At 38.1% G+C, this 13,589-nt stretch overlaps 1 protein-coding gene across 11 annotated transcripts in view; it reads right to left on the bottom strand.

Moving 5' to 3' along the window:
- Positions 1-13,589, bottom strand: part of Cdk12 (cyclin dependent kinase 12) — an 88,963-nt gene that overhangs the window by 52,637 nt on the left and 22,737 nt on the right. For all 11 annotated transcript variants that reach the window (XM_040749630.1, XM_040749637.1, XM_040749634.1 and 8 more), the window contains exons 7-9: positions 9,236-9,292; positions 8,070-8,171; positions 1,156-1,233 (exon numbers count right to left, since the gene is read on the bottom strand). In XM_040749630.1, coding sequence (XP_040605564.1) covers positions 1,156-1,233; positions 8,070-8,171; positions 9,236-9,292 — 237 coding nt within the window. The remainder of the gene's footprint in view (positions 1-1,155; positions 1,234-8,069; positions 8,172-9,235; positions 9,293-13,589) is intronic.

Here is a 13,589-nt window from a genome sequence, read left to right as displayed (position 1 = left end):
CCTCCAGCCCCCCACCCAATGCCCACACCATTCCCCAGGGAGGGTAAGGCCATCACTGGGGGATCTCCAAAGTCTGTCATTTCATCTGGGTAGAGCCTATGTCCTCCCCCATGTGTCCTACCATCATTCTTAAGGAAATAAGTATCAAATTAGTCTATATTTACAGTGTATTATGTTAGAATATTTATTATTAGAAATTGCTATTTGAGTTAACCACTTGAGTTTCATTAAAAAATGGATTTCCCAAAAAAAATTTTTTTTTTTGGTTTTTACGAAACAGGGTTTCTCTGTATTATTTTCGAGGCTGTCGGTCCAGCCCAGCCTCGAACTCACAGAGATCCGCCTGCCTCTGCTTCCCGAGTGCTGGGATTAAAGGCGTGCGCCACCACTGCCCGGCTGGCTTTCCAAGTATTTCTTTTATTTACATTATTTTTGTTGAGACAAGGTCTCACTATGTAGTGCTGATTGTCTAGAATTCACATGTAGACCACGTCTACCTCTGGCTTCCTAAGTGTTGGGTGGGATTAAAGGCATGCACCATTATGCCTGCTTCCATTTATTTTACTATGATTTTCTTTTGTTTTATGTGCATTGGTATTTTGCCTTCTTGTATGTCTGTGAGAGAATGTCAGATTTCCTGGAACTGGAGCCACAGATACTGCTATGTAGGTGCTAGGAATTGAACCCAGGTCCTTTGGAAGAGCAACCAGTACTCTTAATCAGTCATCCTTCCAGTGCCATCTGGTTTCTTAAAATGCTTGTATATTTTTCTGCTTATTTCTTTTTTTGCATGTGTTACACATGAGTATTTGTGGAAGATATTGAACAAATAATGGTATTAGTTCTCTTACACCCTGGGGTCCAGGGATGGAAAGGCTATAAAATGCACATGCCCACACATAAATTAAAAATTGAATTCTATTATAAAAATGAGCATATCTATTTTATTATTATATAAATTTAATTTCACCTTTAATAAACTGTAAAGTTAATAAGTTTATACCAAAGATTATCTTAAATAAATTTATAATTAACCATCAGTAAATGCTTGACTTGCATACTTATTACATACTTTACCTGGGGTTATGCAAAAAAGTTCTCAGATTATGCGTTAAAAAAAAAATGGTATGTAGTCACTTAAAAGCATATGTGTACCTGATCAGTTCTAGCTGAGCCAGTTCCAAATTGGCTTGAAAAATAGGTTTCTTTGTGAACAGTTCCCCAAGGATGCATCTAAAAAAAAGAAAATTCAAAGGTTAGAAAGAAATTCCTTGAGACTATCTAAAGTTTGTCTCAATACACTTTTATAGCACCCTAGGTTACAGGCAATATATTGTGTGGTATAGTAGCCCAAACACTTATTGTAGTGAAAATACACATTGTAAAAGGATTATGCCACAGAGAAACCCTGTCTCAAAAACCAAAAAAAAAAAAAAAAAAAAAAAAAGATTATGCCAGCAGATTAAACTCTGGTGTCTAAACAACAGTCCTTTATAAGCAAGGGAGCTCTTCTTCATCTTTGTTACACCAAGGTGATCTAAGGAAATACAGTTTTACATGGATGTAGCAGTCTCTACAAAGAATATTCACTTGCTTTGTATAACTATCCCATACTATTAACTGCTATAGCAATGTATATAAAAAAAAAACTATTGTATTATCAACTAAAATCAATTCATCAAGACTTAAATCAATTCTGTCATATACCTGTGTTATTTTGAAATGGACATTAAGGACTCAGGAGATGGTTCAGCAGGTAAAATAAATATTGAGACCTGTGTATGAATATATAGAAGCCACATAAAACTGAGTGTGGGCTGGGCGTTGGTGGCGCACGCCTTTAATCCCAGCACTCGGGAGGCAGAGGCAGGCGGATCTCTGTGAGTTCGAGGCCAGCCTGGTCTACAAAGTGAGTTCCAGGACAGCCTCCAAAACAACAGAGAAACCCTGTCTCGAAAAACCAAAAAAAAAAAAAAAAAAAAAAACTGAGTGTGGTCCTGTGCCAATAATGCCAGTGATCCTATCCATAGCAAGATAGGAGATATACATTCTCTCATTCTCAAATGCATATACACACGTAACAAAATAGAAATGAATAAAGTAAAATAAAACTTTAGAAAAAAGAAACACCAAGGTGATTAAGATCACTTGTTTTGAAGAGGACCAGAGTTCAATTACCTGCACTACATTGTACCTCACAACAATCTTGTAATTCTAACTCCAGAGGATCTAACACCTTGTACTACTAACTATAAAAGGGAAACAACGTTTTAGTGGGAAAAACAATACATTAACCAAGTGACCATAAAATTGTTAACATTTCTAAAGGGCAATGGAAGTCCAAGTAAATGCACATATAATGCCCAGTGAGGAACATAACACTGCTTATAGAATATTTTTTAATAACTTTTTTTGTTGTCTTTTGGAGGTTTTCCTGGAACTAGCTCTTGTAGGCCAGGTTGGTCTCGAACTCACAGAGATCTGCCTGCCTCTGCCTCTTGAGTGCTGCGATTAAAGGTGTGCGCCACCACTGCCCGGCTATAATGTATTTATTTTTTAAGTGCATTGGTATTTTGCCTGCATGTATGTCTGTGTGAGGGTGTCAGATCTTGGAGTTAGACAGCTGTGATCTGCTATGTGGGTGCTGGGAATTGAACCCAGGACCTTTGGAAGAGCACCCACAGTGTTCTTAACCACTAAGCCACTTCTCCAGTCCCATGAAATATCTTGCTAAAAATATATAACCTAGATCTGTGTAGTACCTGGTCCACATTCTTCAAAATAATAAAAGATACAAAAAACTGACATGGAAAGCAGTCCACAATTATACCTGTACTACTTCAGGAACTTTGGTAAGGTCACAAGAGCCTACAAGTTATAAACTAGGATGTCCAACAGCAGAGAAATGACTTTAAAAAACAAACGAACAAAAAACAGGTTAGTGTAATATGAGATCCTGAAGTAAACGAAGAGTTATTATTTCTAGGACACTATTAGTAAAAGAATAAAACTGGAATAAGAACTGTACATTTATCCTATATTAACGCTTAAATTTCCTTAATTAGCTCTCTGGTTGACTTCAAAATTGGATCTTCCTGTCTTCATGACTGGGTACAGAATTATAGGCTTGTACTACCCTGTGCAGCTACATTAAATTTCTTGAATTTGATAATTTCATTACGGCTATATAACATGATATTGTTTGAAAGTATTTCAGGGCTGGAGAAATGGTTACAAGAACTGGCTGCTCTTCCAGAGGACCTGAGTTCAATTCCCAGCAACTACATGGTCACTCACAACCATCTGCAATGAGATCTGGTTCCCTCTTCTGGCCTGCATGCACACATGAAGGCAGAACACTGTATACATAATAAATAAACCTTTGAAAATTTTATTTTAAACAAATATAAAGGGAAAAATATATGAATACTCCTTACATTTCATCTGTCTGAAACAACCTGTAGTTCCAGCTCTAAAGGAGCTGAAGCCTCTGGACTCAATGGACACCTGCATTAGTGTGCACATACCCACTTACTGGCATTCACTAAATCTAAATAAATACTCTGAAGGTGGCGATTCAACTCCTTAATCCCAACACTTGGGGGCAGAGATGCTGGGTCTCTCTGAGTTGGAGGCCAGCCTAGTTTTCATAATGAGTTCCAGTGTAGCCAGGGAAAACAGAAAGAGATCCTGTTTCTAAAAAGTATTTTTAAAAAAATGCTAGCATTGTGATGCTCATTATATTAATGTATTTTTTGTTGGGTTTTAGGAACATTTTATAGACTCATGTAGCCTAGGCTGGCCCTGAACTCTCAATTCTCTAGCCTCCACCCCCAAAATATCAGGATTTCAAAGCCTCTATCGCCACCCGAGCTCTATACACACTTTCATTTGAATAGATTATTTTCACTAATTTTTGAGAATTTTAAATAGTGTAATTTGATTATGCTCACCTCCAGTTAAAAATGATTTATTTTTATTATTTATGTGTGGGTTACTTGGAGGCTAGAAGAAATATTTTATCCCCTTGAGCTAGAATTATAGGTATTAGCCTGTTGCATATATTGGAAACCAATCCATGGTCATCCCCAGGAAGAGCATCAAGCACTCTTAATTACTGAACCATCTCTCCAGCCCCCAAATTTTTACTTTAAATTATATGTATTATGTGTGGGAGCAGAAGTATGTGTATGCACATGCCCATGGAGATCAGGGATATCAAGATACCCTGGGACTGGAGTTATGAGCTGAAATGGAGAACCAAACCTGGGATCCTCAGTAAGAGCATCAAGGGCTATTAATCACTTGGTCAACTTTATTGTCTCTACCCCCTTTATCAGCTTTTTCTTCTCCTTCTTCCTCTTATTGTTTTTACTTTTCTTTGAGAAAGGGTTTCATTATGCATACCTGGCTATTTTAGAACTCTCACTTTGATCAGAGAGATCCACTTGTCTCTGCCTCTGAAGTTCTGGGATTAAAGGACTGCACTACTATGCCTCATTTTTATTTGCATTTTTAACCTAAAATGCCCTAAAGAAATTTGTACTTCACTTATAATTTGCTTTATTAGCCTTCCTAGTGTCTTTCTTAATTCGCTTAATGGGTAATTAATGCTCTTTACTCACAGGTAGGAAAAGTAGAAATAAGATTTGTTTCCAATATTAACTGTAAAATTAACTTCCAAACACAGCTTTAAATCAACTAGTAAAATAGAAGAGCAGTAGAAAAGAAAATCACAAAGGAATAGAAAGGTTTGATGATTTGTTTTGGAGACAGTGTTCTCAAACTTGTTGAGAAGCCGGGGAAGACCTTGAATTATTTCTGGGTGGTGGTGATAGTTTCTAGACAGGGTCTTTCTATGTAGTTCCAGCTGCCTTAGAATTTGTTCTGTAGACCAGGATGGTCTCAAGAACTCACCTGCCTCTGCATCCTGGGTTCTGGGATTAAAGTATACACCACCACCACTGATCTGGAGCCTGAACTCTCAAACCTCCTGACTCCACTTGTCAATTGCTTCATATATAATTTGTTAAACTACTCTTTCTATTTTCTGCACAGAATGGTACACCTAAGCACTAAAATGACAGCTCTGTGATACCACACTGGCTCTGCTTCAGAGTTATTTCAGTCCTTTAGTGAAAAAGACTTCATTATGTAATCAACATTTTATTCATCACAGTAAGCTAGGAGGTTGCAGAGACTGGCAAAAAAAAAAAAACAAAAAACAAAAAACCAATATAACTCTATAAATTCCCCCCATGCACCTTGGCTTTCCTTTTGTTTTGTTTTTGGAGATAGGGTTCCTCATGTGGCCCAGGCTAGACTCAAGGATGACTCTAGCCTCTAGCTCTTCCTCATTCATCTTTTTTTTTTTTTTTTTTTTTTGGTTTTTCGAGACAGGGTTTCTCTGTATTGTTTTGGAGGCTGACCAGGCTGGCCTCGAACTTACAGAGATCGACTGCCTCTGCCTCCCGAGTGCTGGGATTAAAGGCGTGCGCCACCAACTCCCGGCTTCCTCATTCAGTTTAATGGGTTGTTAACCTTCCAGCGTAACTATAATAAAATGGGTTAGTACTTTTGAATACAAATATAACCAGTTTCAGTCATTTAAACTTAAATAAAGAATCATTTAATTTAGGTAAGCTACCATCTTGTTAAATTTTAAAAATAAAAAACACAGCACTTGTCTTAAAGACTTACAACACAGGAATGGAAAAAACAGCAATAATGACACACTATTTTAGAAGTACGTGGGAATCATAACCAACATAAGATGAGTGCCACCCCACATACAAATAACAAATGAGGACCATTTAAAATATTTAGGCCCTTTGCATGGTGGTACATGCCTTTAAGCACCTGAGCGGGGGAAGAGTTAGGTGGATCAATGTGAGTTCAAGGGCAGCCTAGACTATATATATCAGCTTTCCATCCACTCAGGGCTACATGACAAGACTCTGTCTCAAAAGAATAAACATAAAAACACTTTATTCCTTAACATACAAAAATGTAGCTTTTTAATTTCATTTTCATTTTCAAGCCAGGAATAGTTTACACAATCTGCAATCCCAACACTTGGCAGTTGGATGAAAAAGAATTCTGTTTAAGGACTTCTTGAGCCATACAATGAGTATGATAACCTGGGGTACATGTGATCTTATCTTAAAAGACAAATTTTTTTTCAGAATATCTATGTTGGTGTACACTTACAACCTCAGCATTTGGGTGGAAAAGGAAGATTGCAATAAATATGAAGCCAGACTAGTCTACATAGTAAACCAACATAGTCAGGGATAGAGAGACCCTGAATAAAAATAAGAAGAAAAGAGAAGGGGGTAGGAGGAAACATATCAAAAAGGAGCACTCCTTAAGAAAAAAGGCGGACAGGGGCAGTGGTGGCCCACACCTTTAATTCAGCACTTGGCAAAGGCAGGCGGATCTCTGCTTGGTCTACAAGAGCTAGTTCCAGGACAGCTTCCAAAACCACACAGAAACCCTGCCTCGAAAAACCAAAACCAAAAGAAAAAAGAAAAAAGGCTGATTATAGATAGAAGGCTTGAACAAGAAAACAAGGATGACTATTAAAGATTATTAACAATGTATCAAGAGAACTCAATAACTAATGAAACCAGATTTAGTCTACTAGAAAAAGATTAGTAAGTTCGAACAAGAATTAGTACAACAAGACTGTAGAAATGGCTAGAATGTCAAGAGCACTTGTTTTTCTAGAAGGGGACCAGAGTTTGGTTCCCAGCACCATGTCAGGGCAGCTCACAACTGCCTCTTTAGCTTTAAGGGACTGGACACCCTTTTCTGGGTTATGTGGGCACTCGTACAAACTTGGCACATGTTTACTCTCACTCTCTCCTATTCTCTTTTCTTCTTTCTCCCTCTCACACAAATTATATATTTTTATTATAATTATTACAATGAACTAAAACATATCAAATATGTAAGTTTATCATTTAATAATGAACCTAATAAAAAAGAAAACTAATAAATCAAATCTCCTTACTGGTTATTTTTGCAGAATAGCAAAACCACCTCACTATTTTGAAAATTGGTAAATAAGTGAAACAACTACCCTTTTGCAATACTAAATGTTAAACCCAGGATTTCATATTAGGCAGACAAGTCATTGACCTATATTCCCACTCCTAGCATTTTGTTTTTGGTTTTTGTGACAGTGACAACAAAAACCCAGACTAACAGAAGTCTATAGAATAAATGATCTAGTGTCTCTAAAGAGACTGTTAAGTAAACAAGTGAAATCAAGGGGCTGGATAAAAGGCTTAGTGGTTAAGAACACTGACTGTTCTAACAGAGGACCAGGGTTTAATTCCCAGTATCCACAAGGCAGTTCACAATTGTCTGTAACCCTAGTTTCAGGGGATCTGATACCGTCACCCCAATGCATATAAAGGTTAAACAAATTATTAAAAAAAAATCAAGAGAAATGGAAAGGAATGCTAATTAAGAGATGAGATAGCCGGGCGGTGGTGGCGCACGCCTTTAATCCCAGCACTCGGGAGCAGAGGCAGGCGGATCTCTGTGAGTTCGAGGCCGGGCTGGACCGACAGCCTCCGAAACAATACAGAGAAACCCTGTCTCGTAAAAACCAAAAAAAAAAAAAAAAAAAAAAAAAAAAAAAGAGATGAGATAAACTGGGGACAGTGATACATGCTTGTTATCCCAACTAACTGGAAACTGAGAGATGAAGTATTACCAGATTCAGGAAAGTCTGGGCAACTGAAGCAAGTAGCTAAATGGTCTCCTTTTCTTAGAAAATAAGAAGTTGGGAGGCAGAGGAAGGCAGACCTTTGTGTCTTAGAGGCCAGCCCGGTCTACTGTGCCAGTTCCAGGACAGCCTCCAAAGCTACAGAGAAACCCTATCCTGAAAAACCCAAAAAATAAAGAAATAAAAAGTAAATTTTTTTTATCTATATGTATGTATATATGTAAGTGTGTAAACACTTAGGAAGAAAGACAAATGGCTAATAATGAGAGGAAAAAGTATATGCTAATTCCATATGAGTTACAGACAAAGCAAAAGGTTAAAAGAAACTTACCCACAGCTCCAAACATCAATGGCTGGTGTGTATCTTTCCTCTCCCAGCAGCAGTTCTGGAGGTCGATACCACAGAGTAATGACTTTGTTTGTGTAAGGGCGACTGAAAGGTAAAACCATCAGGTTGTAAACATGCAATAGCTTTTGATGGAAAATATGTAACTAAACACAAATGGAAATATCTGCCAACTGGAGATTGTTAAAACAATTCCAACAGCAAATGAGCAGGCCAAAAGGAAGCAGAACAGAACTGAAAGGTGAAGAAATCACTTCTAGTCCAACTTATATTAATGTATTTCAATGAATTCAACAGTGTCTAATATCTAGATGTTACATAGCATGGTGACTTCAGAGGGATATGATACCTCTTCGGTCAAGTATGTGAAAGTAACATGCAGATATAAGATTAAAAATAAAAACATGTCTTTGCTGGGCAGTGGTGGCGCACACCTTTAATCCCAGCACTCGGGAGGCAGAGGCAAGAGGATCTCTGTGAGTTCGAGGCTGGGCTGTACCGACAGCCTCCAAAACAATACAGGGAAACCCTGTCTCGTAAAACAATAAATAAATGAATGAATGAATGAATAAATAAATAACAAGTCTTTAAAAAAAAATGAATGAACCAGGTGGTGTGGTGCATGCATTTCATCCCAGCACTTGGGAGGCAGAGTCAGAAGGATTTTTGAGGCCAGCCTGGTCTAAAGAAAAAAACTCCAGGATTGCCAATGCTATAATGACAGACTCTGTCTCAAAAAACTAAAAACAAAACAAATCAAAAAAGGAATGCTAGGTACAGTGGCTCACGCCTTTAATACCAGCACTCTGTAGACGGAGGCAGGTGTATTTCTGAGTTCAAGGCCAGCCTAGTGAGTTCTAGGATGTCGAGTAAAAGATAGATAAACCCTGTCTCAAACAAAACAGAAAACAAGCAAACAAACAAAAAAGATCTAGGTGGTAACACATTCAAATACTCACTATAACTTTGTAGAATTTGAAAGTATCAGTAAATTAAAAAGATTCTTCTCTAATTCCCACCATTTTGCTTTTTTGTTTTTGTTTTTGTTTTTTGTTTTTTTTGTTTTTTGAGATAATGTTCTTGCCAAAGTTGACTTTGAATCATGGGCAACATGTAAACCTTCCCATAGATAGTTTTGATGAATGCCTCACCTTTCTTCAGAGTTATAGAGCCGAGCAAGTCCAAAATCTGCTAGTTTGATTTGCCCACTGTAAAACAAACAATTATTTTCATAAGTTAAAGTAGCAGCAGCTCTCAAATTACACTTGAAAACTTAGGTGCCAATTAAAGACCCTAATGGATTGTAAAAATTATTTTTTACACTTCGTATTTCTAAGGGTTACCCCTCCCCAATTTCCTCTCCTTACATAGTATGTCATGCCTCATAATAACAAAAGTTATTATTGCATTTTTGGATTTGATCTCTAATTTTAAATTTTCATTCTTACCATAGAGTCTGAACTACCCAGCTTGGCCTCCAACTCCTAGACTTAAGCATCAGCTCACCTCTACCCAGTCAAGAACTGTGACTATCATGACACTCCCACACCAGTTTTAACTATTTACTTCTTTTTGTTTAAGTTTAAGCTGAGAAGTGGTGGTGCATGCCTTTGATCCCAGCACTCAGAGGCTTAGGCAGGCAAATCTCTATGAGTTTGAGTCCAATCTGGTCTACAGAATGAGTTCCAAGACAGGCTCCAAAGCTACACAGAGAAACCCTGCCTCAAAAACCAAACCAAACAACAACAAAAACAAAATTGGGGAGACTTATACTCAAGTAAGACAAAAATCAAATAGTAGGAGCTGGTGAAATGGCTCAGGAGTTAATAGCACTGATTCCAGTTCCAGAGGACCCACTACCTTCCCTCAGGCATACACACAGGCAAAACACCAATGCATATAAAAAATAAATATTAAAACAAGAAAAGTAACAGTAACAAAAATGTTCATTAAATCAACCACTGTCGTTCCTAGCAAAGTCTGGACACTGTTATCCACTTGCCCCAAATATTCCTTCTCCACTGTATGAAACAGGATCTCACTATATAATCTTCCAGTTTTAGCTTCCCAAATGTAGGGATTATAAGCACAAGCCACTTTTCTGTCTCATAAACATTTTAAAGTTTAATTTGGAAGCAAATTCCAAGAAATGAAAAAAAGTAAAGAAAGATCTAAGCCGGGCGTTGGTGGCGCACACCTTTAATCCCAGCACTCGGGAGGCAGAGGCAGGCGGATCTCTGTGAGTTTGAGACCAGCCTGGACTACCAAGTGAGTTCCAGGACAGCCTCCAAAGCCACAGAGAAACCCTGTCTCGAAAAACCAAAACAAAACAAAACAAAAAAAAAAAAACAAAGATCTAAAAATTAAACAGTATGCCTTTAATCACAGCACTCGGGAGGCAGACGCAGGCAGATCTCTGTGAGTTCAAGACCAGCCTGGTCTACCAAGCGAGTTCCAGGACAGCCTCCAAAACTATACAGAGAAACCCTGTCTCAAACAACCAGAGCAACTAATGCTCTTAACCACTGAGCCAGCTCTCTAGCATTTGACTCTTTTTGTACATGCCAAAATTTCCCATTACTTCCACATCAGAATGTCAGGCTAACTTGAGCTATAAGACGTTATCTTTAAATAAATGTGCTGGGAATATAGCTTAGAGTTCTTACCTAGCATATGTGAGGTTCTGAGTTCCCAGCATCACAAAGAATAAACAAGAAACAGGGAGATGGCACTTGCTACCAAGCATGGTGAGAGTTCAATCCCCAGAACTCAACAGGGTGGAGCCTGTTCTGCAACCAGCTCTAGTAAACCAGGCTGGTCTCAAACTCAGAGATCCACCTGCCTCTGCCTCCCAAGTGCTGGATTAAAGGTGTGGGCTACCACCACCCAGCCTGAGCTATCTCAGGTCTCCCAAAACAATATAGGCTTAAGTTGAGTGTGGTACTTAACACCTCAATACTTAGTAGGCTGAAGCAGAAGGGTTAACTTTGACTTAGAAAACACCCTAGGCTACAGAGTGAGACACTTGTTTGCTTAAAAAAACAAGGGGAAAAAGAAACCATGAACATTTGGTCTTCTTTAATACTTATATAACAAATATAATGGAACCCAACCTAGCTCTACTACTCCTTTTGCAAATGGTTCTTTCTCCCACTGACGAAAACCTTTCATATTTTACCCAGGCATTCTCACTCCACTCTGAAGACCAATATGGCCAGGAAACAATCCACCTTCCTCAAGAATGCCAGTGTCAGTAGCTTACAAGACCTTGGAAGCCTCACTATAATTATACCCAAATTCAGCCCCTATACCAAGTATGACACCATGATCAACCAGGTCATACCCTACAACTAACTACCTAGTGCCTGTGCTAAATAACTGGAATATGGCCAACATACATAGCCATTCACAGATCTCTTAGGGCTAAGCCTAGAATGGTTCAAGAATCAATGAATACTTCTATCTACTATGGCACCCAATAAAAATGTGAAAGCCAACATCCTATCCTGGAGATGGGATGGGAAAAGACTTGAATAGGCAGATCTAAGTTAGCAGCAATAGAAACTTGACAAATCAAGTTGGCTTGTAGCATCCATCTTAATTAGTAACCGTGACAGAGTTCAATTTAGTGTGAAATTTCATTCTGTATGACTCTGGGAAGTCAGGAACTGGGAAGGGGAATCCCAATAAAAGATATAAAACAGAATATTAATTATTACTTTCTCTGAGATGTCCTCCCCCCATGAAGAAACTATGTCAACAGAAGAAAATATAATACTAAATGCCAAAAAGCCTCAAGTTGACAGCTCTCATTAAATTTTTCTTTGTACTACTGGTAATTGAGTTTAGGTTTATACCATTAAGCTATGGCCAAAGCCTCAACTGTAATCCTACTTTACGCTCATTAAAATGGTTTTTTCAATGGCTGGGCGTTGGTGGCGCACGCCTTTAATCCCAGCACTCGGGAGGCAGAGGCAGAGGCAGGTGGATCTCTGTGAGTTCGAGGCCAGCCTGGTCTACAGAGCTAGTTCCAGGACAGCCTCTAAAACAATACAGAGAAACCCTGTCTCGAAAAAACAAACAAACAAACAAACAAAAAATTGTTTTTTCAGCCAGGTGATGGTGGTGATGGTGTACACCTTTAATCCTGACACTTGGTAGCTAGAGGCAAAGGCTCAAGCAAGAAGACCTCTGATTAGTCTCCCAAGTGTTGAGATTAAAGGAATGCACCACTATGCCCAACAAGACAGTCTTAATGGTTAACCTAGAAAACTTGAATGCACACTTCTCCTGCTCCAGTCTTCAAACTATCCGAGACTACAGATGAACTATGAATTATGGATATAGACTTAGTAGGAGATTTTTGGGTTGCAGAGATAGCAAGAGAATTGCATCAAACAAAAAACCCAACAACAACAAAAAAACTTTTTTCAAAGTGATGCCTTACTAAATTGTCCAAGCTGGCATCAAACCCGACTCTCTCACTTTAACTTCCCTAGGCACTGGGATTATAAGAATGCACGCACAGTTCCTGTTTAAGAGTTAATCTTTATACATTATGTTTGCCTCACAATAAAGGCTTTAAAGTGTAATTGTAAGTAACGATTTACACAGATACTTTGAATATCCTACACCCCTTGAACTGTAGATAAAAGTAACTTCCTTACTAGAATTTACACAATTGTAAACTGGTTCCTAGTAACAATGCAAGTTCATTTTTCACCATAATTGCTTTACTTCTTGATCTAGTAATAATGTTATGTTTATAGTTTTCTAGACATAATACACTATTTACCTTTTTTCTTTTTGAGAGTCACACATAGTTTCAGGCTGGCCATGAAAGTGCTATGTGTTGCTATAAATCAAACCTATGTCTCAGTGCATACAAGCAAGTATTCTACCAAGTGATATATTCCCACCCTTGCTTTCCAACCCTTGATCCTCCATCCCTTAACTTCTAAAGTACTACTGGTATTACAAGAATGTTCTCTTTCATGTTTATGTGCTTTTGTACAATCAGTGTCAAGAGATTGATTCTTCATTTTCAGTATTTCTGATAAAATACAATTTAGTCCTCAAAGCTGAATCTTTCTAGATGATTCTAAATTAAACAGACAAACATGATATGCTGTGGTAGTATATGCCTTTAATCCAAGCACTTGGGAGGCTGAGAAAAAGAATCATAGTTCAAAGCCACCTGAGCTACATACTGAGACTGTCTAAAACAAGTAACAACCAAAAATTGCTTATTGAAATAAAAAATTAATAAACTGCTTAGCTCTACTACTAAACTCAGCTGCACAGTGTTGAACTACCAGGCTTTTAATGTTAAAGTTTGGAAAATCTCAGGTAATCCCACACAGTTTCTTATTCCACCTCCTACCACAACCTACTCTGTGTGTGTGTGTGTGTTGAGGAACAGTCTTCCTTTGAAAGGAAGTAACTGACAAATTCTCAAGTACAGTTGACTAGTAAGAATGAACCCAATGTATATTTAACTTTCCC

Source organism: Mesocricetus auratus, unplaced genomic scaffold (assembly GCF_017639785.1).
Source record: "Mesocricetus auratus isolate SY011 unplaced genomic scaffold, BCM_Maur_2.0 Super-Scaffold_100007, whole genome shotgun sequence".
Taxonomy (NCBI): Eukaryota; Metazoa; Chordata; class Mammalia; order Rodentia; family Cricetidae; genus Mesocricetus; species Mesocricetus auratus.
This window is presented reverse-complemented; position numbering and strand designations above follow the sequence as displayed.